The 27,789-nt window shown below is 43.3% G+C and overlaps 1 protein-coding gene across 1 annotated transcript in view; it reads right to left on the bottom strand.

Moving 5' to 3' along the window:
• Window positions 1–518: 518 nt before the first annotated feature.
• Window positions 519–27,789, bottom strand: part of LOC129869305 (spermatogenesis-associated protein 16-like) — a 50,151-nt gene continuing 22,880 nt past the window's right edge. The window contains exons 5-13 of the mRNA XM_055943654.1: window positions 21,623–21,707; window positions 19,180–19,330; window positions 16,969–17,121; window positions 15,319–15,471; window positions 14,933–14,970; window positions 14,602–14,889; window positions 9,908–10,237; window positions 6,200–6,283; window positions 519–3,024 (exon numbers count right to left, since the gene is read on the bottom strand). Coding sequence (XP_055799629.1) covers window positions 2,776–3,024; window positions 6,200–6,283; window positions 9,908–10,237; window positions 14,602–14,889; window positions 14,933–14,970; window positions 15,319–15,471; window positions 16,969–17,121; window positions 19,180–19,330; window positions 21,623–21,707 — 1,531 coding nt within the window. The 3' untranslated portion in view covers window positions 519–2,775. The remainder of the gene's footprint in view (window positions 3,025–6,199; window positions 6,284–9,907; window positions 10,238–14,601; window positions 14,890–14,932; window positions 14,971–15,318; window positions 15,472–16,968; window positions 17,122–19,179; window positions 19,331–21,622; window positions 21,708–27,789) is intronic.

Genomic DNA, 27,789 nt, shown 5'->3' with positions numbered 1-27,789 from the left:
GTTGCAAAGAAAAAGCTATATCTCAGACTGGCCAATAAAAAGAAAATCTTAATACGGGCAGAACAACACAGACACTGGACAGAGGAACTCTGCCTAGGATGGCCAGCATCTTGGTGTCGCCTCTTCACTGTTGACGTTGAGACTGGTGTTTTGCGGGTACTATTGAATGAAGCTGCCAGTTGAGGACTTGTGAGGCGTCTGTTTCTCAAACTAGACAGTCTAATGTACTTGTCCTCTTGCTCAGTTGTGCACCGGGGCCTCCCACTCCTCTTTCTCTTCTGGTTAGAGCCAGTTTGCGCTGTTCTGTGAAGGGTCTAGTACACAGCGTTGTACGAGATCTTCAGTTTCTTGGCAGTTTCTCGCATGGAATAGCCTTAATTTCTCAGAACAAGAATAGACTGACGAGTTTCAGAAGAAAGTTATTTGTTTCTGGCCATTTTGAGCCTGTAATCAAACCCACAAATGCTGATGCTCCAGATACTCAACTAGTCTAAAGAAGGACAGTTTTATTGCTTCTTTAATCAAAACAACAGTTTACAGCTGTGCTAACATAATTGCAAAAGGCTTTTCTCATGATCAATTAGCATTTAAAAATGATCAACTTGGATTAGCTAACACAACGTGCCATTGGAACACAGGAGTGATGGTTGCTGGTAATGGGCCTCTGTAGGCCTATGTAGATGTTCCATTAAAAATCAGCCATTTCCAGGTACAATAGTCATTTACAACATTAACAATGTCCCTGCTGTATTTCTATCAATTTTATGTTATTTTAATGGACAATTTATTTTTGAACAAGGACATTTCTAAGTGACCCCAAACATTTGAATGGTAGTGTGTGTGTGTATGTACACACACAAGTATGTAACAAAAAAGCTGTAAAAACTGAAGAGGGATGGGCTAATAATATATATATTTTAAATATATAAAAGATGCATCGTAAAACACTTGTAAGAATAAGTTCCATCGCTATCGGGAAACCGGGCCCTGGTCTGTCAAGACGCGGTTCTTCATTCAACAATAAATAATTACATTTAGTACTTGATGCTCGCACACCAATTAGTAAAAACTGTAAAAAACGTGATCACACCATCGCCATGACAGTTCCATTCTACTCAAGGACTCCATGACCTCTTCCACTTTACATCAACTCCAGCAGCTAATAGACATCAACTGACCAATTCTGAACCAGGCATCAGTGTGAACCCATGTCAACAGTGTGCCACAAAACTGTGTTAGCCCACTGGGCTACAGCCTAGACATGTGGCAGTGAGGCAACAACAGGCAGTGGGGCAACAACAGGCAGTGAGGTAACACTGCAAAACAGTACACTAATTAAAACACAAAAAATAACTACCCACATTAGTATTCATATATCGCCATTCTAACCATTTTCATATAAACAGCTTTACACAAAAGTGAAAATCAAGGCTATGGCCTTCAATGTGTTCATTAAATATGCATGTAGGCTTGGATTATAATAATTGTTTACCAAATGGAAACTACACCGGGCATAATTAATCTTTTAAAGATGCCAATACAGTACCTATGCCAACGTTTTCTATCCCCGACCATTCAATAAATGCCATTAATTTATTCAGCGAATAAAATAATGCATGCCCATATTGCTGATCACAACATTGCTTATGCCGACTCGGGTGTCAACAGAATCCCCAAGGTATTAAGCACCCATCTGAACGGAAACGAAGGAATTGAGAGACAGATGGAGGGTGGGATGAGAAAGAGAGAGATAGAAACACTGTACTGTAGAGTAGGAACCCTGAATGAATCCTCAAATAGGGAAATGTGGAGAAGAGAGAAAGAGACAAGCCTTTGTTTTCCCAGAGAGAGTAGATAACAGGAGAGAGAAAGAGAGAAAGCAGCTGTCGATAGCACAGAGCGCCTCTGATTGGCTGTCCCAGAGGAACTACTTTGGGAAGCCGGTGCTGACCGGCCAGTTGATGGATCAGCCGTGGGCACGTGAGTGACGAGGGCCCCACTGATTGTGTTTACTCACAAGGTTTTGCCCTGCCCGATCAATCCCCAAACTGCACATTTGGCATTGAAATGACTGTGATACTCCAGACTGTAGTAACATGGTCATCATACTGTACACAAAGTGTTTATGCTGCTCTTTCCAGCTAGATACTTCAGGAGGAAGCATGTTTGTTTTATTTGAATCCCTTTTCTTTTCCTCCTAAGGATTGAGTGTAAAAAGGTTTTGTGGAAAAAGGTTTTGTATTTCTTGTTAGTTAACCAAACATAATGATAAAGATAATGTGATTTAATGAAGGTTGTTTCATGTTAGACAGTTTCCAAAACATCAGAATCTGGAGCCGGATTTGCTGTGAATCCCATAATGGGAATGCATACATCATTATGATCATGCTACTGCACCATATGGATTTGTTTGTGTTTACAAACCATCTGTCATATTACAACTTGCATGAACAATCATAAATTAGCGAGTTTAAACATGAAAACATCTCCTTGTGTATACATTGAACAGTCCCACATGTTTGAATCAGCGAGGTCTTTCATCTAGAGGTGGGGCTACAGACGCTATCTTAACGAGTCAACAAGGAGGAGTGTTAAAAACAGACCCTGAATCAGAATGAAAGCAAGGCTGCAGAGTCCATTTATTTCTGCCAGCCTAGAGTAATGGTGTGAAAGATGCTGGGACTGAAGATGAGGCTTTTTGAGAGGGAAGAGGAGGGTGTCCATTCATTTTGAGGATGAGGACGACTTCGGGCCTCCACTGTCCTGGCCTGCAGATCATGGATCTGGTAAGGTCATTGGTGCTACTGCTGTCTCCTGCTGGGTTTCAGTGGGACGGACTTTGGCCTTGTCCGTCACCACTGTACCCCCTCCTTTGGCCCCTATTTTGACCCCTGCTTTGGGTCTTCCTCTGGCTTTCCCCTCCGCCCCCTGCACCCCGACCCTCTGCTTCCTACTGGCCCTTTGAGCCTTGTTCTTCAGATAGGTCTCCTCTAGTTGGAACAACAGATCCTCCAACATCCCCACCTGAGCAGAAAACAATTCAAAACACAAGAGAACAGAACAAGTTACAATGTGCTATAAGCAATAACTAACACTTTTCACGTGAAGACCGATTTTCCAGAGGAGCGTGAGGTTATATAGACTGTGTGTTGCGAGCCAAGCCCAGCAGCTCAACCCCTCCTCTCCTCTCTGCCCCACCAGGGAAGTAATTACCTGGTAGAGATGTAGGGTTTGGCCTGTACCTCCCTCATTCATTTGTGAGGTGAAGGCTTGGCGTGGGAATTTACTGTGCCCAGCCCGCGCTCATACCGGAGAAAGGGAGGAGGAGAAAGGTAGTGAAATATGAAAGTGAATGTATGATGAAGAGATGAATTTACAAAAGCCTATTTGGAGTACCGGGGAGAGATGGAGAGGGAGCACTCAAAGTGAGGCTGAGGTGAGAGCGAAGGAGAGAGAGTGGGGGAAATAAAAGAATGAAAGAAACTGAAAGAGAAACAGTGAGATAGAGGGGAGATACAATATAGAGAGACGGAAAGAGACAGGGTGAGAGAGGGATGTGTGTGTTGTGACTGACAGAGGAGCCAGTCTGATGGTGGAGGTGGTGGTGCTGGGGTGTCTGTTTCTATTAGTGGGATCTGAGACCCAACTCCACAGCCATACCCTGGGGATTCACCTAAACTCAGAGCAGGAGAAGTGGGGCTGAGACATTGACTGGTTCAACCCCATCCTGCACTTTCTCACCCTACATACACTCTCCACATTTCCCTACCATGCATCTTAGAACCTGGGACTCCATTTGAACAACAATTAGCCTCTCCATTGGTGTGTAGGCCGCATCTGCACCCCTTTCTATATGAAAACAGCAGCAACTTCAGAGGGCCCAGGGCTGAATGAGGTGGCTGTGCTATCTATCTATTTGTTTATTTGGATCCCAATTATCTTTTGCAGAAGCAGCAGCTACTCTTCCTGGGGTCCAGGAAGTAAAAAAACACTGATACACAAGAACAGTCACACAAATGTACGATATACAAACAAAATGATGTGTATGTTAGAGAATCTTTGTGTGTGTCTATGGAGGCTGCCATGCCATGCCCAAGGAGCTGAGCTGTGATATGACACCTGTCAAAGTGTCTATCAAACCTGTCAGCCCTCATCACCACGGTGACGGAGTGTTACCCTATCGACTGACACTCAATGTATTCAAACTAGCCCAGTCAATACAGCCCTTAAAACATTTAGTGACCTTTTCACTGTTCCTAAGTCAAATGAGTTTCTAAATCAATAAAAATGAAACTTTGTGGTGAGTCACAGTTTAGGACTACTTTGTAGTTTTGCTTTGTGTTGTTTGAGCACAGACTCCTGTACAAGCACTCACAGATGCACTGCTCTTAAGCTTTTCCATCTTTCCAGGGAGGGGTTGGAAATATTCTGAAGTTTGAGTAACACACTACAGTGCTGCGGTGCATTCCACATTTCTTATAGATATTTTATGGAGCGGAAAACATAGATGCCGTCCTTCTGCCGGAGCTGGGGAAAGTGCAGTTCTTTTTATGTCATTTATTTACAGCAAGGGCCAATGTCCTTATGATGACTGGCCAAAAACAAACAGGAAAACAATGTGTATGCAGACCTGTGTCAGAATCAAGTCGTCATTTCTATTTGTTAGTTAATGCCCTGCTGATTTATGCCAGTTGAAGAGAGCCGAAGGGAAAATTAACTTGCCACCTCTAATATTTCTCTAGACGTCGAGTAGCCGCACTCAATAAATTATTGTGTTGAGAAAAGGTTGGTTGTCACTCTCAGGATATATGATGCAAATACTGGCGTGCATTGATTATAGATTTTACAGGTCTGAGGATGGGAGATTTTATGACCTTATGCACTTTATAGAGTGGATGGGTGCATGTATGCTAGCACAGGCTAATTTGCGCATACAGTAACAGTACAAATGGCCCTTACATAAAATACTTGAGAGATGGCATGGCTGAATGGAGGATAAGGTAGCCTACATTGCTTGCAGTGCTTCCATTTTCTTCCACAGCCTTAAGGCCTTACATATCTTAGTTTAACAACTGATTTTAGACACCGTGCAGATAACTCAGCGAAAATTACACCCGCTACAATGACGGTAAATTACAATGTGAATTCAACATGCACAATAAATTCAGGGTGACTAACCAATAATATAGTCTTGAGTAAGAAAATGTGATGTTAGTTATCGTAAGTAAAGCTTGACCTTTCAGTGAAAATCAGTTAAATATCAAAATAGGGAAGTATTATAATGTCCCATTGAATAATTCAAGTAAATTACAACTATTACTCCATCCATTACATGTTTAAACATTGAAACAGAAACAGCTTGCCAGCCCAGCTCCTTCCTGCTCAGTTTGACAGACTCTGCATAGGAATGATGTATGGGTCAGATAGGGAGTGAAAAGACCCATCCACCAGCACTGGGCTCAGCCTGTGGCAGTGGAATTTAAGGTGTGAGTATGTGTGTGTGTGTGTGTGTGTGTGTGTGTGTGAGATAAAGTATGTGTGTATGTCAATGTGTGTGCATGATTAATACAGCCCATCACTAACGGCTGTGGTCATGCTCCACTGGGTGTGAGATAGACTGACCCAGTGATGCACTGCACTGCCCTGCGTCAACCCCACTCCCATACCCACCAGGCACCAGGAAACAACTCCACACATGACAGAGAGCATGGAAATGCAATCAGGGATATTGTAATGTGATTTATCTTTGATTTCCAGCTGTCCAACGAGGCTCCAGCCCTACAGGACTTGATGTTTATACGCTGATCTGCATTACAGTATCTCAGTAGCTTTACACTGGGTTTTGTTCTCAAGCCAAGTCTGTTTGCAGTACTACGTACCGTAGTGAGATGAAATGCCAAAGCCTCACTAATTAACAAAGAAAATAATTTGGTCTGAAAATGAAATGGGCCTCTCCCTCCTGGGAGCCATGCCATTTGAAAGTTCAGCAGGCATTGTTCATCTTAATAGAGGTGACAGGCATGCCACAAGGATATCCCAAAGCAAAATATATATATTTTTTTTCCTGATTTGATATGTCAAATCATCATTTAGATTTTGTTGGAAGAATGCTAAGCGTGTGTTTGGAGGGTACAGTGTAGACGTTGGTATTTCCATCCCCTCGTCGCTCTCATTGTCATTTTCCTTTCTCTCTATTTACCTTTTGCATTTCATTCCACACACGTTCTCTATCAGTCCGCCTTCCTTCAAGGGTGTCCATGGTGTCTGCCATTAGAGCCTGCAGCTGTGGGCCCGAGATAAAGATTATCAGAGCGCAATTCACACACCAGCAATAACTTCTCTAAACACAGACTTAAAAGCTAATTAAAAAATCATTTGTCGGATGATTATTTTTACAACTCATTCCTCATACAATGAGGGATGCCATCTTGTCTTTTTTCTACATGGAGAGAAGCCTGGATGCTGTGGCCTTTCACAGCAGCGGTGGGTTAGGGGAGACAATGTGGACAAATTGACACACAGCACTCGTCCATCCAACAACCTCTCAGTCTCACATCAGAATTGAACATTCATCCATGTTTCTCAAATGTTAAATTTCTAAGTGTTTAGGTAAAGTTTAGCCATTAACGCAAAATTGTTAATGTTAGGCATTAACTCCGAATGGGTTAAGGTTTAGGACAGGCTTAAAACCCCCAAAAACGTTGTATTACTGAATTCAAATATGCAACCTTTGGAACCAGAGGCAGATGCTACTGCCCATCCACCATACCCGTGCACAATGCCATAGCAAAACCAAAACCTACTTGAAGGTAACAGTTGCCCCTAGTGGCCGTTTTCCATGTCATCTCCCGACGACCTCAGACATGGATGGATGTCGAATACCGACCTGTATCACGGGTGACCTGCTTGCATCCATCAAGGTGCGTGGGAGGAGGTAATATACATGGGGCTGCACTTTGGAGCCCATTTATTTGCAGCACTAACCCTTAACCTATTTTTATTATTTAACCTTTATTTAACCAGGTAGGCTAGTTGAGAACAAGTTCTCATTTACAACTGCGACCTGGCCAAGATAAAGCATAGCAATTCGACACATACAACAACACAGAGTTACACATGGAATTAACAAAACATACAATCAATTATACAGTAGAAAAATAAGTCTATATACAATGTGAGCAAATGAGGTGAGATAAGCGAGGTAAAGGCAAAAAAAGGCCATGGTGGCGAAGTAAATACAATATAGCAAGTAAAATACTGGAATGGTAGATTTGCAGTGGAAGAATGTGCAAAGTACAAATAGAAATAATGGGGTGCAAAGGAGCAAAATAAATAAATAAATACAGTAGGGGAAGAGGTAGTTGTTTGGGCTAAATTAAAGATGGGCTATGTACCGGTGCAGTAATCTGTGAGCTGCTCTGACAGCTGGTGCTTTAAGCTAGTGAAGGAGATAAGTGTTTCCAGCTTCAGAGATTTTTGCAGTTCGTTCCAGTCATTGGCAGCAGAGAACTGGAAGGAAAAATTACCAAAGGAGGAATTGGCTTTGGGGGTGACCAGTGAGATATACCTGCTGGAGCGCGTGCTACGAGTGGGTGCTGCTATGGTGACCAGTGAGCTGAGATGAGGCGGGGCTTTACCTAGCAGAGACTTGTAGATAACCTGTAGCAAGTGGGTTTGGCGACGAGTATGAAGCGAGGGCCAACCAACGAGAGCGTACAGGTCGCAATGGTGGGTAGTGTATGGGGCTTTGGTGACAAAACAGATGGCACTGTGATAGACAGCATCCAGTTTGTTGAGGAGAGTGTTGGAGGCTATTTTATAGATGACATCACCGAAGTCGAGGATCGGTAGTATGGTCAGTTTTACGAGGGTATGTTTGGCAACATGAGTGAAGGATGCTTTTTTGCGATATAGGAAGCCGATTCTAGATTTAATTTTGGATTGGAGATGCTTAATGTGAGTCTGGAAGGAGAGTTTACAGTCTAACCAGACACCTAGGTATTTGTAGTTGTCCACGTATTCTAAGTCAGAGCCGTCCTGCATCACTGCTAGTGATGCTGGACGGGCGAGCAGGTGCGGGCAGTGATCGGTAGAATAGCATACATTTAGTTTTACTTGCATTTAAAAGCAGTTGGAGGCCACGGAAGGAGTGTTGTATGGCGTTGAAGCTCGTTTGGAGGTTTGTTAACACAGTGTCCAAAGAAGGGCCAGAAATATACAGAATGGTGTCGTCTGCGTAGAGGTGTATCAGAGAATCACCAGCAGCAAGAGCAACATCATTGATGTATACAGAGAAGAGAGTCGGCCCGAGGATTGAACCCTGTGGCACCCCCATAGAGACTGCCAGAGGTGCGGACAACAGGCCCTCCGATTTGACACACTGAACTCTATCAGAGAAGTAGTTGGTAAACCAGGCGAGGCAATCATTTGAGAAACCAAGGCTGTCGAGTCTGCCAATAAGAATGTGGTGATTGACAGAGTCGAAACCTTGGCCAGGTCGATGAATACGGCTGTGCAGTAATGTCTCTTATTGATGGGATTCGAAATGGTCGGTATTCTGTTTGTTAACTTGGCTTTCGAATACCTTAGAAAGACAGGGTAGGATAGATATAGGTCTGTAGCAGTTTGGGTCTAAATAAAGGGGATTTTTATTTATTTTTTAAACTAACCCTTAACCTAACCCATACCCTTACCCCTTATTGTAAGCATAAGCCTTTTCCCTTGTGGGGACCGGTGAAGTGCTGAAATTTCCCCATTAAGATAGTAAAACCAAACACACACACACACACACACACACACACACACACACACACACACACACACACACACACACACACACACACACACACACACACACACACACACACACACACACACACACACACAGGTGTGGCTGGCTGGTACACCTGCTTTCACAACACAAATGCCTTTCCCACTTCTATTTCTCCAGACACAGGACACTTTTCTGAGGGGCAATTCACCAACATGCAGCGTGTGTTCTGAATTATTACATTTCCTGAGAGAGAGCGCTCGCCGGAAAAACTGTGTTTTTTTTGGTCTCCGGCCGGACATCCACTGAAGACACAGAGAACTCTATAGTTCAGTTGGTAGAGCATGGCGCTTCCAACGCCAGAATAGTGGGTTCGATTCCCAGGATCACCCGCATGTAAAATGTATCCACGCAAGTCGCTTTGGATAAAAGAGTCTGCTAAACAGCATATATTTGAACTGAAGGCAGAGCAGCTCCCAGTACTGAGTGACTGTGCCAAAATATCCACTAAAAGAGCTGGGTATTTAAACTGATTCACTGACAGAAATATAATTATTTTGGACATGTGTTTTTCTCCTTGCCTGTTGAAAGGAGGCACATCGTCATATCGTCATGACTCCAGTGTATGCGACAGCCGACCCCTTTACTGTACTGTAATATCTGCGGTAGTAGAAGCTGTCATGGCTGTTGTTGTCTAAACAAACATGGCCCCTCTCTCCTGGTCTCTATTCATGGTAGATTTGGTTGCAATATCACAGCCACTGTGCGGCTCTATTCTAGTAAAGAGGCAATTATAGAGCTTCAGCAGCACAGCACACGGTATACCTGAATGAGACTTGCATACACCACCTCTTCCATTTCTGTTTCCCTATTCCCTCCTGTTATCTACTCTCTCTGGGAAAGCAAAGGTCTCTCTCTCTCTCCTATCCTATACTTTTTTTGCCCGTGTGCTGTTAAAGTGCTCCTAGATAACACCACCTCAGGCCTAGGAGAGACCTCTTATCCACCCCTGTACCGCCTCTGATATTACCAGAGTGATGTTGAGGTCGCTGCGTCCTGTTGTGTGTCAGTGCACAGAGAATGAGTCAGTACTAGGTAGGCATTTCAAAGTTTGGCCAGAGACTGTTGGTTGCTTACCAGTGAGGTATCTGCGTGGCTGAGGTCCTGCAGGTAGGGGGCGACAGCGAGCTCAGCCAGTACCTGGTGGAGGATGACGGTCTGCTCCCTGTTCCGTTGGATCTGTCCCAGGTAGCCAGCATACTGCAGCCTCTCCACAAGCCCAGACCCTGGGGAAAAACCTGCCTGTTGTCTTGGAACAAACACAGCATGTGAGAAACAAGGAAACATGTGAAGAATAAAACTTGTAAACCACCCCCCACTTCTCTCTCTTTTCACTCGGCCCTGTTGATCACTAATCACACATTTTTCAAACAGCTGAAGTTGGAAGATTACATACACCTTAGCCAAATACATTTAAACTCAGTTTTTCACAATTCCTGACATTTATTCCTAGTAAAAATGCCATATATTAGGTCAGTTAGGATCACCACCTTATTTTAAGAATGTGAAATGTCAGAATAATATTAGAGAGAATTATTTATTTCAGCTTATATTTCTTTCATCACATTCCCAGTGGGTCAGAAGTTTACATACACTCAATTAGTATTTGGTAGCATTGCCTTTAAATTGTTCAACTTGGGTCAAACATGTCAGGTAGTCTTCCACAAGCTTCCCACAACAAGTTGGCTGAATTTTGGCCCATTCCTCCTGACAGAGCTGGTGTAACTGAATCAGGTTTGTAGGCATCCTTGCTCACACACGCTTTTTCAGTTCTGCCCACACATTTTCTATGGGATTGAGGTCAGGGCTTTGTGATGGCAACTCCAATATCTTGACTTTGTTGTCCTTAAGCCATTTTGCCACAACTTTGGAAGTATGCTTGGGGTCATTGTCCATTTGGAAGACCCATTTGCAACCAAGCTTTAACTTCCTGACTTGAGATGTTGCTTCAATATAGCCACATAATTTTCTCACGATACCATCTATTTTGTGAAGTACACCAGTCCCTCCTGCAGCAAAGCACCCCCACAACATGATGCTGCCACCCCCGTGCTTCACGGTTGGGATGGTGTTCTTCGGCTTGCAAGCCTCCCCATTTTCCCTCCAAACATAACGATGGTCATTATGGCCAAACAGTTCCATTTTCTTTCATCAGACCAGAGGACATTTCTCCAAAAAGTACGATCTTTGTCCCCATGTGCAGTTGCAAACCGTAGTCTGGCTTTATGGCGGTTTGGAGCAGTGGCTTCTTCCTTGCTGAGCGGCCTTTCAAGTTAGGTAGACATAGGACTCGTTTTACTGTGCATATAGATACTTTTGTACCTGTTTCCTCCAGCAACTTCACAAGGTATTTTGCTGTTGTTCAGGGATTGCATACTATTGTTTGTACAGATGAACGTGGTACCTTCAGGCATTTGGAAATTCCTCCCAAGGATGAACCAGACTTGTGGAGGTCTACAATTTTTTTCTGAGGTCTTGGCTGATTTCTTTTGATTTTCCCATGATGTCAAGCAAAGAGCCACTGAGTTTGAAGGTAGGCTTAGAAATGCATCCACAGGTACACCTCCAATTGACTCGAATGATGTCAATTAGCCTATCAGAAGCTTCTAAAGCCATGACATAATTTTCTGGAATTTTCCAAGCTGTTTAAAGGTACAGTCAACCCACTGGAATTGTGATACAGTGAACTATAAGTGAAATAATCTGTCTGTAAACAATTGTTGGAAAAATTACTTGTGTCATGCACAAAGTAGATGTCCTAACCGACTTGCCAAAACTATAGTTTGTTAACAACAAATTTGTGAAGTGGTTGAAAAACGAGTTTTAATGACTCAAACCTAAGTCTATGTAAACTTCCGACTTCAATATGTCACTGTCACACTGTGCAGTTGTCTGTACCGGTTCATTATACCTTTGAATTTTCAAGCGACAACAGTGAGGTGGTGAAACGGGGATTGCTGGCCACTACACGGTCTACTACAAAACATTGAACAACAAATGAGCATAGATCATCAGCAGGATTAGCATTTTGCTGAGTTTTGGAGTATTGACAGCTGTTAACACAGTTCCATAAGGACTAGTGTCAAAGGTCCTTCCTCCAGTGGTATCTAATCTAAGTAGCTGGCGCTTCCTGAAGCGATCCATCACTGAAGATATCTTTTGGCATATCTCCCGTTGTGTTCTTTCTCCACCCGCTGGAACCTGACAAAGTGCCCAGGCCCTTTTATTCCAAGGCAACAAAAGGCTGAAAATCATGTTGAAAAATTGTGATTTTCTTTTTGTGGGACAACGGCCCACCTCTACCCCTCCTCTCGCAGACCTCAAGGTTTTGTTTGTCCTGGCCTGCCTCCCTTCTTGGTTTACTTTCAACATCCCAACGAGGGAAAAAACAACACATTCCTTTTCAAGCTATGCTGTTTTGTTTTGCTCCCCCTGAATATTTCATATAATAACTTTTTTGTACTACTTCCTCCTACCCTTCGCATGCAATGTTTGGGATGCTACAGAGCAGAGCAGTACAAGGCAAACAGTGCAGCAATAGAGTTTGATTTTTATTGTAATTATGTACAGTATTGAAATTAGTTAAGTGTTGCTGGTTAAACTATGCAAATTATCAAATTGTTGGTGCCTACTGTAAAATATTTTAATCTACATCTCTATATGTTAGCATACTGTTCCTATAGGAGGAGTTTAACCCAGACCCAGAACATATTCAGATGTATTTCATGAACAAATATTTTAAAATACTACATCTAAAGTAGCAGACGTGAAAAACCCATCCCCATTTTAAAATGAAACAATTTAGCATTGCGCGCTTCACAGCTCTACCAAATACATGCAGCACACATCAAATAATTGTACACTAATTGTTGGAGGGTGTTCAAGCTGCATTTGTCTAGATGCATCGCAACATAATAGGATTTCCTTGAGCCTTCTCAGCTGCAGAGTGACTAATTTAATAACCATTGTGTCTCTGCATCTCATAGAGCCGGTGTTACAGATGTAATTACAATTATGATGCTTCTGAAATCGACAGCCAGAGCTGTGCTGTGCGGCTCCAAATGAAATCTCCTCTTTAGTTTGCATTGTCCATCTTAAGAGAAAAAAGGGTCAGTGATCAACCAGTTGAATTATTGAGAGCAGCGGGAGGAGAGCAAGTTCGTCGGTGACAGGGCTGTCTATGTGGTGGCGAGGAGTCCGCTTGACCTGCAGCCATGCTGCCAGGGGCCACGGGGGAGAGCAGCATGTGTGTGTTTCTCTCGCTCTGTGCGTGTATCTCTCTCTCTCTGTGTGTGAAAGTGTGTGCATGCGTGCGTGTGTGTGTAATTCGATTGTGTGACTCCCTCAGGCCACATGCTGCTTAGTAAACCCGAGACAGGATCGAGACACAGCACACCAATCAGGGGACTGGCCTGGCCTGCACGGCAAGAAACGAGCACTCCAATTACTAGGGACAAGCACATTTTAACAACAGCAACAACGACAGTGCAAACAACTTCCCCACAAAGTCTTTGTTACAAGCCACTCTGAAGCTCCATGCTACTTCATTCATTACTGCTCATTCCCTTTCAAAACACACACCTTAATTCATTACTCAATAGCCGTACAACTAATGGCTATAGTACACACGTGAGTAGAAAGGGGTGTGTATGGATGTGTGTGTGTGTGGTTCTCTTCAGGTAAGCAAGAGAGAGCTGCTATGAGTTAATACATTTCTTGCAGATAAGAGGACACCACATGATCATTTTGAAAAAACAATCAATAGTTCCTCTCATGTCTCAAAGAGATGAGCCTTGTGTACATTTAGTTCTGCTCTCCACATAACCTGTACTTTCCTTTTACATGTTTCTATGGTCTTCCTCTTTATAAGGATTATTAAAATAACAACAAAAGACATCAAGGACACCACAGTCCTCTTAGAAATCATCTTCATTATGGAAATGTTGTCTTTGAAAATGTAGTAATTATGATCCACATTATGTCCTGATAACGAGCTAAAATAAATGACCATTGTTGCTTGATTACAGAACATTTTCTTACTCCACCAATTCCAGGGATTTTAGGAAATAAGTGGGTATACTACTGCCACATTAAATTACAAACTATGTGTGAACTGTTATCGTGGTACAAAATATGAGAGAAAGCGTTTGAAATTAAGATACTGTGATGCATCTGAACAAACGTTGCTTAAAGAATATGACAGACAGTCTTGATTTAATAGGCTCTTACTAGTGCTGCCTAGCCGTCTGTTAACACTGCTGCCTAGCCGTCTGGTAACGCTGCTGCCTAGCCGTCTGGTAACGCTGCTGCCTAGCCGTCTGGTAACGCTGCTGCCTAGCCGTCTGGTAACGCTGCTGCCTAGCCGTCTGGTAACGCTGCTGCCTAGCCGTCTGGTAACGCTGCTGCCTAGCCGTCTGTTAACGCTGCTGCCTAGCCGTCTGGTAACGCTGCTGCCTAGCCGTCTGGTAACGCTGCTGCCTAGCCGTCTGGTAACGCTGCTGCCTAGCCGTCTGTTAACGCTGCTGCCTAGCCGCCTGTTAACGCTGCTGCCTAGCCGTCTGGTAACGCTGCTGCCTAGCCGTCTGGTAACGCTGCTGCCTAGCCGTCTGGTAACGCTGCTGCCTAGCCGTCTGGTAACGCTGCTGCCTAGCCGTCTGGTAACGCTGCTGCCTAGCCGTCTGGTAACGCTGCTGCCTAGCCGTCTGGTAACGCTGCTGCCTAGCCGTCTGGTAACGCTGCTGCCTAGCCGTCTGTTAACGCTGCTGCCTAGCCGTCTGGTAACGCTGCTGCCTAGCCGTCTGGTAACGCTGCTGCCTAGCCGTCTGGTAACGCTGCTGCCTAGCCGTCTGGTAACGCTGCTGCCTAGCCGTCTGGTAACGCTGCTGCCTAGCCGTCTGGTAACTCTGCTGCCTAGCCGTCTGGTAACGCTGCTGCCTAGCCGTCTGGTAAGTCTGCTGCCTAGCCGTCTGGTAACGCTGCTGCCTAGCCGTCTGGTAAAGCTGCTGCCTAGCCGTCTGGTAACTCTGCTGCCTAGCCGTCTGGTAACGCTGCGGCCGTCTCTTACAAAGTCACAGGGAAATGAGTCCAAATCAACCTACCCACGACCAAGGCGTGATGACCTTCAAACCATCCTGCCTGTTCTTAACAAGAGGAGAGGGTAATTGACAGATAACACACGTGGTGCACAGTGGGGCGTCAGCTAGCCTAGTGGTTAGAGCGTTGGACTAGTAACCGATAGGTTGCAAGATCGAATCCCCGAGCTGACAAGGTAAAAATCTGTTGTTCTACCACTGAACAAGGCAGTTAACCCACTGTTCTTCGGCTGTCATTGAAAATAAGAATTTGTTCTTAACTGACTTGCATAAATAAAGGTAAAATAAACAGTGATGCTCAGTCAGTCAGCACCTTTTGTTTACCAGTACAGCACCACTCTTTTTAGTAGAGCTTAAGGACCGAATATGACCTATCTTTCTGTCAATTATGGTTGCTTTGTTTTCCTCCACTCAAAGCATGTAAACGTATACCCACAGCTAGTTTGGTGCACTTAATAAAATCTAAGACTGGTAGGATCCTCCTGCTGAACATGTCACACACGCGCTCCATGTCCTCTGGGCTACTGGAGCTGAATGAGGCTCTGGGTCCTGAACAAACAAAGAAATAAACATACAATCAACATCCACAGACTCAGCTTTAAACTCAAACTTACTTTAGCACAAATAAATTACAGCTAATCAACACTACGGTTTGCTAATCAATGCAGGATTGATGGTGTGTCTGGTTCTGTGTTTGTGACTCACACAGAGCAGCAGCAGCACACACGCACACTGCAGTGGTGACATCCCCTTATGGTGAGCTCAGCAGCCACCCCCCCTGCGCCAGCGGCAAATGACTGATGGCTTAACAGACCCATGCAGTGCCCATGTCTTTGATACATTACACAAAGGCATCGATTTCCCCCTTGCCTACCCCCAACCCTTTTAACAGAGCAGACGACTACAGCACAGCTGACCTCCTCAGCTCTGTCTGTGCGCTCCTCTACCGAGGAACTGAACAAGCAGACAAAGATAGAAAGAAAGATAGTCAGTCAGTCAGTCAGTCAGTCAGTCAGTCAGTCAGTCAGTCAGTCAGTCAGTCAGTCAGTCAGTCAGTCAGTCAGTCTATATAATCTTTGTTAGTGCAGAGCAGTCAATTCTACAACATCTCTCCTGTATGCTCTTTCCAGACCAGTGGTTCCCAATCCACAAGGGGTACCTAAGAAGACTCATGAGACCATAGGCCTACTGGTAAAATGTACATGAGGGGGAATTTCAGGGGCACTCCAGCAAGGGCAAAATTATGTTGGTGGTACAGTAACCAAAACAAGTTGGGAACCACTGCTGTGGACCATATGAAGTGTCATGTAAATGCATAATACAGAAGCTAGATTACTGTTCCATTTCAACAGTGTCAATATTTCACCTCCCCTGCCCCCCTTGACGTAATGATTGCAAGATGACTGGGGTCAAATGACAAATCCACTAATTCCAAAATTGACTAGCTGACTAATGTAATGAACTGAAAGCCTGTGGTCCATTTTCCTACCATCATCCAACCTAGTGTTCTAAGCCTGCAATACTGTGGTATGCAACAACCCTGCCTGAATAGTCGCTAATAAATATGAAATGTCTCTCGGCAGCATTGCTGTTTGTTCATTCTGAGAAGTGTGTGTCTGTTTTAGAGAAAGTATGTGGGATCTCTTTGGTGTCGTGAGTATGAAGGTGCTGTGAGAACACAGAGCTGACAGTGTGACGTGATCACCAGGTCAAGGGTTAGGTGACAGTCATACCACTCTGTGTGATGTCAAGGGGGTTCAGTGACTTGGAACTGTCTGCATACTTCAATATTCTACATCATCTGCAACCACTTCAGAAAACAACTCTATCGACTCTCTCAGTTCTCAGAGTTACACGTCCATAATAAAACAAGCATGCTTCAACAGATGTACAAACTCCAACATTTTAAAACCGTTTTACAAACTGAAAAGGCATATACGAGTTAAGAGTTGGTAAGTATTGCAGTAGCCCGGGACAATAAAATCAGTGACTACAGCTGCTAGCAACAAACTTCTGTGTTGTGTGTGCACGCGTCAGTATCTGTACCTGTAAAAGAGGGGCAGGTCCTGCTGGTGAGTTTGCTGAGGAAGCTGCCGTCCTGTCCCCTCCTGAAGCCCAGGGTGAGGACGTATTTCTGCTGGGTGGACGGGGGATTGCTCCAGTCTGTGGTCTGGGGCAGCAGGTGACCTCCACTGGGGTCTGGGGGACAGGCAGAGAGGAACAGGAGGGCTGGGTAATTAACATGAATACATTCAAGGTAAATCTTAATCTATTTATTTATTAGGTTAATTTCATCAATGACAGTGTACATCAAAGACATACAGTACATCTCAGAAGTGAGAAGTGATACGTTGCACCACATTTAGCTAACAGCTCATTCCTCTCAAATCAATAGAATCCAATCAGTATTTTTAGTATATGACCAATATAATGCACAGTATGTGTGAGAGACAGACTTGGGTACGTTGATTCTTCTTGAGTCTGTTGATTGCTATTCTCACAATGCTCTGACATACAAGTAGTGTCTTTATGTCTTGTAATGTTCTACAGGCCAATTCATCCGTAAATATTACATTCAAAACCACACACAAATGTCAGCCCTTTCATATGTTACTGCCTGTATGCATAGTGTACCATAAATGCGTAAAAATTGGGAAATTGCCTTTTTCATCCCCCGAGGCAGTTGACAGATGCCACAGCAGGGGATGATGTGTTCTCCATGGAATTCCAATGATTGGATTACAACTAGGCTGCATCCCAAATGGCAATCTATTTCCTATTTAGTATAATACTTTTGATGACAGTTCATAGGGACCCTACATAGGGAGTTGGGTGCCATTGGAATTGGGTAGCCTACTGTATTACCAGTGTCCCCCACAATGGCTGCTTTGCTCCCAAACCAGGTCACTCATTTGGGTTGGTTTCATGGCATTGCTGACCCTTGGGTCAAAGTTACATTAATGCTATTAGCCTTAAAAGGATTCACCCCAGACAGACACTCACCCTCAGAGTGGTGATGGATGGATGATGGGTTCCCTGCTGTGTCTATGAATTCAGAGTTTCCATGGTGAATGTACAACACAAAAAAGCAATACCCTTCAGCAAGACTCACTGAGTCTTATAATAGTAATACTGTAGCCTAGACTTCTTGAGAAACTCAAGTGAATGTTCCTCTTTCCTCTCTCAATGTGTGTGTGTGTGTGTGTGTCTCTCTCCCTCCCCTGTGTGGTGGTGTTATTGATGAGGCTGGTCCAGAGAGCACTCCCCTCTCCTCTCTGACCACTGACCTGTGTCACCGGGGGTTACTGGTCTGGCTTGTTATCCTGGCTGGGTGGAAGCAAAGAACTGAGCACAAGTCTAACTTTAATCAAGGCCTTCAGAGATCCTCAGCCCTTTTCGTCCACTGTCTCTGGGTACTACCCTTCCCTTCCCTCCTCCTCCTTCCCCTCTTCTCTCCTCCCCTCTTCCAACCATTCCTGCTGATGACCTTCCTGGACACTACAGCTCATGCCTCACCCCATGGCAGTTTGAGAAATCGGACCTGTCCGCGGACACATGCACCATTCAGAGCACATGTCTCAGTGTAGAGGGTAATTAAAGTGAGTCTCTAGAGGTTTTGTATTATTTCAGCAAGTAGTTTTGAAAGTAGTGCTCCCTGAAAATGTTGCACGATTGTGAACTATGTCATCCAGTTCGAATATGTTAAGTCCTGCATTTGAAAAAATATATATAAATGTTTTTTTGCAATACGTATAATACGTTAACGAATTCCAATTCATACAATATGTTACGAATTTGTAAGTGCTTAAGATCATGGACTGCATCTTTAAGAGTTAATGGAACAGCACTTCTCAAATTGGAACACACTTGCATGGGGAGGTAACAGACAGCCCATGGTGGGGTAACCAGCTAATGTGGCTAAACCACAGTAGAGGGCATCTTATTTGATCTAGACAGGGGTCTGTAGATATGCATTTGTTTTCGATAGGAGGGCATGGTGGAAAGATGAGGCAGGGCAGGCTAATTGAGGCACTGGCAGTGTGTGTGTTTGACCCCTGCTAGTCTGAGCTGCAGGCTGACAGTGAGGAGAACAGGCTATACAGTATAGCCTCCTGCTGAGAGGAAGATGTGGGGGAGAACCATGTTCATCTCACTCACTCCTTCTACTGGAGGGAGCTCTATCATTTCTAAAGGATGAATCTCATAGAGATGAGAGTCTATTCCTCGCTCCCATTCCCCCTGGTCTATATTCCATACCTGTGAACAGGTAGTCTGTGAACGCAGTGTGCTGTTTCCTGAAGGTTTCCTCAGCCTTGGCGATGCAATCCCCCACGGAGTCCCCAGCAGAGCACGGGGTGTACATGACAGAGAAACCATCCTCCATGGTGATCGCCTCGTCCAACAGAGCCTGGGATTGTGGAGTCGTGTGAGGCAGGGAAGAGAGTAAGAGAGGACCATTGTTATCTAATTTCCTTATTTTTTTTATATTTAACCCTTATTTTACCAGGTAAATTGACTGAGAACACATTCTCATTTATAGCAACAACCTGAGGAATAGTTACAGGGGAGAGGAGATGAATGAGCCAATTGGAAGCTGGGGATGATTAGGTGACCGTGATGGTATGAGGCCCAGATTGGGAATTTAGCCAGGACACCAGGATTAACACCCCTACTCTTACAATAAGTGCCATGGGATCTTTAACGTCCCATCCAAAAGACGGCACCCTACACAGGGAAATGTCCCCAATCACTGCCCTGGGACATTGGAATATTTTTTTAGACCAGAGGAAAGAGTGCCTCCTACTGGCCCTCCAACACCACTTCCAGCAGCATCTGGTCTCCCATCCAGAGACCAACCAGGACCAACCCTGATTAACTTCAGAAGCAAGCCAGCAGTGGGATACAGGGTGGTATGCTGCTGGCCTTACTCAGAGGTAGACACTCCTAAAATGATGAAAGTTTCTAAAAGCAGAGCTGATTGAATTGTTCAGGCTGCTACAAGAGCTGTGACAGTAGATCTGCTGATTTGGCCATTCAAGGTTACATTTGTTCTTACTGTTTTCTGTGCTTTGATGGACTGGGATTTTTTTAAATTGTAAACAAGAAAATGTCTAAGAATTTTAAACATTGCTATGCTTTCCGTTGGGTTGTTGGGATGAATAAAACATAGCAACTGGGAAACTAACGGTGTTCCTGGACTAATCTATTCTCCGTTTAAATCCACTCTGAATGAGAGGGAACAGATTATGGATTGGGGATTAACATGGCTTTGGTTTTCCCATAACCTTTTACATTTGTCTGAAGCTAAAGGGAAATATTACCCTACCAGACAATTCAGCTCTCCATCTACTTATTATTTCAGATGACATTAGAATAAGCAGATTACAGTACTATGTCAATGAGTTTGTTTTGAGCTTCAGATCGCTAGCTTATTAAATCACCTCTATTGATAAGTGAAAGAGAAAGAGCTGAGGCTTCATTAGTCTGACCACCCAGAAAAACACAACATTATCTCCCTACAGTAGTTATGGAGATAATGTTGTGTTTTCGCCCATTGATTCAATTATTTGGGGGTGTTCTGTTTTGATGGAGAATTTCTGAGCCATTTGTCAGCAGGCAAGAAAATGTATCACAATGAAACAAATGCCATAGCTAGGGCTCGAAGATATTTTCTATTGACATTCATTTCCATGTGCATGTTTAGTGAGAAAGTATTGCAATAAAATATGGAATGAGTTAGCTGTAAAGATGATCCATAAAAAGGCCATGTGATAGAAAAACAAAATGCCTCCTTGACGTCAATACCAGTCCGAAGTTTCTCCCCTGTTTATTTGACAAAGGAGACATTAAAAGTGGAAGTAGTGTGGTTCTAAATCTGTGGCCCTCACTGAGGGACTTGAAACCCACAGTGGGTAGAAGGCTGTGTGTGATGTTGGGAGCTAGTTTAAGGGCCGTCAGGATAAACACACACAGACGTATTGAAATTCACATGGGACGGAAATGAATAAAACGGAAGGTGCTTGATGTACTGAATACTAAAATCTATCCCGCACTCATCTCACTTCAAGCAAATGCAAATCAAGGCTCGATTTCAAGCGAATGCAGATCCGTACAAACCCACTTTCAAGGTCAAAAGCATTCATTTTGCCCTCCAAATTAAAAAAACTCTTCACCTTTCCTCTGCTAAACTTGAAGTGCATAAAAGCAACTTCAGCGAGTGTAATTCCCTCTATGTTTGCATGTGTTCCTTCGCCAACCTCCAACATCTTATGGAAACTCATGTACAAAGCTTGGGGTTTATATTCAGTACTACATGGTTATGATGCTAGACATACGCAAGGCAAGTAAAAATGGTAAAACATAGCAAACACATTACATGTATTCTGTCAATTCTGTAGAGGGTGTGATAGTAGTGGTTGAGGTCATTAAGATTAGAGAGAACAAGGTCTGTGTAACCATACAGTAGTCTAGAGGCTGATTCATTGGATGACCTTTGCTTGCCAGTGTTGAGGTTAGGTTCACTTGGTGCCACCACGCTGTGCTCTGGTTCATTATAAACCGTTTACTGCTATGCAGCGTTCTGCCTGATTGATATGCAAAGAGCTACCTCAGTCGGCAGTCTTTTAAGTAATAATCATTCATTGAGCTTTTGATTGGGCGGTGGGCCCCTCATCTCTGCTCTGGGGCCATCTGTTCTCACCTGCCAATACAGTTTGATGAGCTTGCTTATGTGTTCATCTGAGCCCCCGGACAGCCAGTACACCCAGTCAGCAATCATGGCACTCCTAATGACAAGGACAGAGACACACAGAAACTATCAGACAAATTTCAATCAAGACGTTACACTCTGTGGGGAGAGAGACACAAGAGAGACAGCACACACATTCAATAGCTATGTGAAAACTGCATACGCAATAGTCTAGCATAGCACAGCATGGCACAGGAGAGCAAAGCACAGCAGAGTCAAGCAGAGCACATACAATACAGAGAGGTTTTCATTCTCTAAAATGGAACAGCATAGCACTGATAACATTATCAAAAGAACCATCTGCAGCAATATCAAAAAGTCAACCAAAATAGCAGACATTAGACCCAGTTTCAGTGTTTCTGGTGTCCCTGCGATGTAAGGATAAATATATGTCAAGGGAAAAGTATTGCCTGGCATCCTGCCATTCAAAAACCTTTATGTCGTTATTGTGTATTTGTCTCATGTTCTCAGAATAACCAGGTTGCCAACAAAAACAAAGAGGAATGAAATGCACATGACATGATACAAAAAAACCATAAGGGACTGAAAAAGCATTCTGTCACGTTTAGTCTTGGGAGCACTATGCCTGTAAGTGGATCTTGCACATATGAGTAACTGTATAGCGTAAACGATCACAAGGTCAGGTATTGTTTGTTTTGCAAAGAGTACCTTTGGGTTACTTTAGCATGCCTCATTTATAGCCAATGCCCGTCCATGGCTGGGGGCTCTGTATATGGCACACTATGTCGCCTACAGATGTCACATCTGATGCTGCATAAATCCTCCGCAAACATGTTCACCAATCATCTGTGAAAGACCCTTAAAATCATCCCACCACGCAGTCACACTCCTGTCTGTCTCTACTACACTACCTCTATACTCGTGGAGGCACATTGGATTTTAGTTTTTATTCTTAAGACGCTGTGGTAACATAACTGTAAAATAATTTTCAGTGCTTTGGTAGAGTGACACAAGCCGCCAGAAGAACACATCACATTTGGCAAATTGATGAAGCAACTATCTCTGATTTTACATCAAAGATTTATTCTCTTTTTGGCTGATGTTTGTCTCCCCACCAGAGAAGAAGCTACCAATAAATGATCTTAAGTGTTGGTACTTGTTGGGACAAGGGCTGGAAGAAAGAGGCTGAGTGGTGATGATGATAATAATAATATTCTAGGGGGGGCAACCGAAAGGTTGCTGATTCAAATCCCTCAACCGGCAAGGTGGAAAAATCTGCCGTTCTGCCCTTGAGCAAGGCAGTCCCCCCCCCGACAACAATTGCTCCCTGGGCGCCGATTAAGGCAGCCCCCCGCACCTCTCTAATTCAGAGGGTTTGGGTTAAATATGGAAGACACATTTTGGTTGATTGCATTCAGTTTGATTTGACTAGGTATGCCCCTTTCCTCTAGTTGCAGTTCAACCCTGTTGGCACTGGCCAGGTCTCTAGCAGCTAGGATCATGCCTTGGCCTGCCAGGTTGCTGTCTCCCCTGCTTCCAACAATCTATACAGTGGCTGATGGCTGCCAGATGTGCTGTGATCACTGAAAGATAATCCCAGTAATTGGTCATGATTGGTTCATCTGACAGTGATGATGATGGCTCAGCTCTAAGGGATGGATGGATGGGCCAGTGGGCCTGGATTGCCAGAGAGAGAGAGGCCAGGCATGGTTGAAGTCATCATCACAGCCACAATCAATGAACCTCATGAGAGCACTCACTGGTGTGTGTTTGAGAAAGGAAAACCCAATTGCACTCCCTAAAGAGTGAAGCAACTGATTTTCCATTGTTGGACCAGCCTCTTTTGACTACAGCGGAGGTTAGGACTCATGCCTGGTTAATGGGCGTGAAGTCCATCTAGTAAACCCTAGAGTCTTAGCATTCCCACAACAATTAAATGGTCAAATGCATTGGTAGCGTTCAATGTACATCAGAGTGCTAACTCTATGCGACCTCTACAATAAAGCCAAGATTGCAAGAAGCCTGCATCTTGGATTTCCCCCTCATGAAGCATTCAATGGAATGCTAATTGCTGGCATACAGTTTGCATATAGCATGAAGCTGCGTATAGAAATGGCTATTGTTAGGAAGCAGAGTGCCATAGTTCTCAGTCATCTCTGTTTAAAATATATTCTCTTTGTTACAGAGTGAGAGCAAACACCCATTTAAAATCCTGTCATGCCACTCTTGTAACAGAGAGAGCTATAAAAACAGGTTTGCCAATAATGTCAATTGACCCCTTAATCCCCTTTTCTGAGGGTCCAAGGTAACAGGGGTGATCAGATCAATAGCTCCCTTACATGAGAGGCCCTGTCTATTGAGTGATGTCACGGAAAGTAGATGTGGCTATCACAAGCCTTTTAAAAATGTCTTCAAAACACTTGGAATTGGAAACCTTTCCGGTTGCACTGTGACCGCCCTATGAGACTAGCCTACTGCCTACAGCCCCTCGTCCTCTTGATATGTACACATTAAAAATACATCTCCTTTATGTCGATGCTGGCAGTCAATTTGACAGAGTTAAATTCAACAGGCAGACTGGGATTTGGGTTAATTTGAAAAGTTCCTGTTAGTTCTCTCACTCTGGCCACATGGGGGGTGTGGACGAACAATAAGAGATTTGTCAAAAGACAGCATGACAACCAAAAAACAACAACCTCAAGACAGAAAAAAACCCATTTGGGACCGGCCTGACCCCTCATATCAAGATAATGACCAGTCTGACAGCATGGGGCCGTTTGTGGCGGCTGGCCTGAAAAAATGGCCAATAGAGGCAGCTTGCGTAGGGAATTCACAATGTGACACCATTAAAGTCTAAGGAAGAAAAAGAAAAAACGAAGTGATGGAGAAGGTAAGAGGGAGGCCACAGCAGCCCCACAGCACAGTGGACTACTAGGGGATGGTCAATTCATCATCACCACCAACTCCCTTCACATAGCAGCTCAGCCCAGGTAGCTGTACTGTACCACAACATAGATATGTTCTGATACTCAGGTGACACACCATTGTAAGAATTGTCTTTGAAAGCTGCCGAAAAGAACAGCCCAACCCCACACGCCACAGCTGCTCCATTAGCAGCACATGCAGCTGTAGAGAATGGCCTTGTTTTCTACTGGTGTCAGCATTCTACATACTCTTGGCTCCCGAGTGCAAAAGGTTTGGCATTCAACACCTCTTTTCTCACACAAATCCGAGGCCTGGGCTTGGCAAATCAGATGTATGCATAATGGAAGACAAAAGTGAATCGTATAAGAAAATTAGTTAGTGGTGTGTACAGGATATTTTTCTCTCCATTCACCAGGCACTCAGCAGCCTACCTCCTCTAGTTCCCATAATCATGGCATACATGTATCTATTGATATACATTTGATTTGATTTATTAGGATCCCCATTTGCCAACGCCAATGGAGACAGCTAGTCTTACTGGGCTCTGAAACATAACAAAAAATACATTACAGATAAAAGACTTTACATACATTTACAAATATTAAAATGTAGTCTGTGTGGATCTTTCAGTTACACATACATGTCAGTACATACAACAAGTAGGTCACATGGGGGAGAGGTGTTGTAAGGTGTTGCTTTATTTGTTTTTTTTCAACCAGGTTTGCTGTTCACTTACGCTATATAAGATGGGAGTTCCATTCACTCATGGCTCTGTATAATACTGTACGTTTCCTTGAAATTGTTCTGGACCTGGGGACTAAAAAAACGGGTGTCTCGTGGGGTCAGTGCTTTGTGTAAGTGCAAACAACTTGCAATTTCCAACATGTTTCTTATAAAAAAGAAGTGAAGCAGTCAGTCTTTCCTCAACTCTAAGCCAAGAGAGCCTGGCATGCAGTGGCGCTTCTAGCTTGTATGGCTCCCTGGGAGAACCCCCCCTTCAGTTACCCCACAGCCAACAACAAAAAAAGCACCATTCTGCACTAACTGTAATTTTTATTCAGACATTTGGAACAACACAAATACATAGTCATAACATTTAAAACTATATACATATAAAAATATATACAAAAATAAGACTCATAAATACCAAAAAGTAACAAAGACAAATAGAAACAAATTGTAGTATATAAATACAAATAAAGATAATCAAATTATTACACTATTACCCTATTGCTAACAATAAACACACAAAAAACTAAATTGCACAAATCCTATATCACACAAATACACAAATAGAATAACACACTTATAAAGAAGAGAACCTGATTATTACACTATTGCACTTCAAACAAGAAACACAAACTAAATTGCACAACTGCCATCTAAACCCTGACCTTTCTTGCCTTCCTTGATTCAAAGTCATCAATTACATCATCATAAGAAATCTGCCAGGCAATTGCATGGTTAATACTGATGACAGCAAGGGCACTAAGGCGTTCCTGTGACATGGTGGACCTCAGGTAGGATTTGATGAGCTTCAGCTTTGAAAAGCTCCTCTCTGCTTCAGCTAAGGTCAATGGAAGAGAAGACAAATCCAGTCCATAAATGTGGAAACATTTCTGAGAGCTCCCTTTCGTGTATAAACATCAGCAGCTCAAGCAGGGTCATGGTCTTTTTAAAATTTGTTCCCCCTCTTTAATGTTTAGGAAAGGCGTGCCGTTAGCGGGACACCTCGACAACATCCGGTGGAATGGTAGAGCGCCAAATTCAAATTAAATTAAATGCAATACATCAAAATAAAGCTTAACTTGTTGTTAATCCAGCCGCTGTGTCAGATTTCAAGAAGGCTTTACGGCGAAAGCAAACCATGCGATTATCTGAGGACAGTGCCCAGCTCACAAATGCATAACAAATCATTTTCAACCAGGGAGTTGCGACACGAAAGTCAGAAATAGCGATATAATATAGGCCTTAACTTTGAAGATCTTCTTCTGTTGGCACTCCAAAAGGTCCCAGTTACATTACAAACGATCCTTTTGTTCAATAATTTCCTTCATTATATTCATAAAAACTCAGTTTAGATGGCGCGCTACAGTCAATAATCCACTCAGTTTCCCTCCATCAAAATGCATACAAAATGAATCAAAACGTTACTAATAAACTTTTCCAAACAAGTCAAACAACGTTTGACTTAAGAAAGAACGCGCTTTCCTCCACGAGCTTGGAAACGCTACAGCCAAAATGTGAGCCACCTAGAAAAACTACAATTTCTGGGTAATTTTTCCAAAAACCAGCCTGAAACTCTTTCTAAAGACTGTTGACATCTAGTGGAAGCCCTAGGAACTGGAATTTGGGAGAACTTGGGCTTATAATTATAGTACTAGTCATTGAAAACAGTGGTAAGGTGAAATTATTATTTTTTGGGATGGTTTGCCCTCGAGGTTTCGCCTGCCATATCAGTTCTGTTATACTCACAGACATAATTCTAACAGTTTTAGAAACGTTAGAGTGTTTTCTATCTAAATCTACCAATGATATGCATATCCTAGCTTCTGGGCCTGAGTGACAGGCAGTTTACTTTGGGCACGCTTTTCATCCGGACGTGAAAATACTGTCCCCTATCCCAAAGAAGGGATTTTTTTTCCTTTAAGGGGTGGTTCAGCTTAATATTGCCGAAAGAATGTTGCTTCCATCAATGTAATTGTCTGCATAATTTTCAACCCCCCATATATTTTTGGGGTAAATACATATATCCATATACATACACACACGCATACATATACACATATATACATACACATACCTATATAGACATACATACTTTTTTTAGAATATGCCTTTATTATTCCCTGCAAACACTACCACCCTTCCCCCAATTGGAGTAAACCAATAAACACTTAGGCTTCTACCTTCAGTTTATACATCTTATACACATTTTACAGACATTTATTTTGTTTTTTTTTAGTCCTTCCTCTATTTCGGATGTCCATCCAGTTTGATTTATATTTGTAACTGTGCTATTTCACAAAAGCTCTGAACCTATATACATTCTACAGACCCTGTATGTTTTACATTGGTTATCTTGTTATTAGTCCCACCCTTCAACTCCATTCAACCCCTCCAATCTGTGCAGTGATGCTTCACAAATGTATTGAACCTTTCTATTCTCAAAGCTTCTACAGATTGTAAATTAAAAATAAACATTTTTGTTAAAATAATTATGATATTGATTG

The sequence above is a fragment of the Salvelinus fontinalis genome, chromosome 14, assembly GCF_029448725.1.
Source record: "Salvelinus fontinalis isolate EN_2023a chromosome 14, ASM2944872v1, whole genome shotgun sequence".
NCBI lineage: Eukaryota > Metazoa > Chordata > Actinopteri > Salmoniformes > Salmonidae > Salvelinus > Salvelinus fontinalis.
Note: the sequence above shows the minus strand (reverse complement) of the source record. Positions and strands in the feature narration are given on the sequence as shown.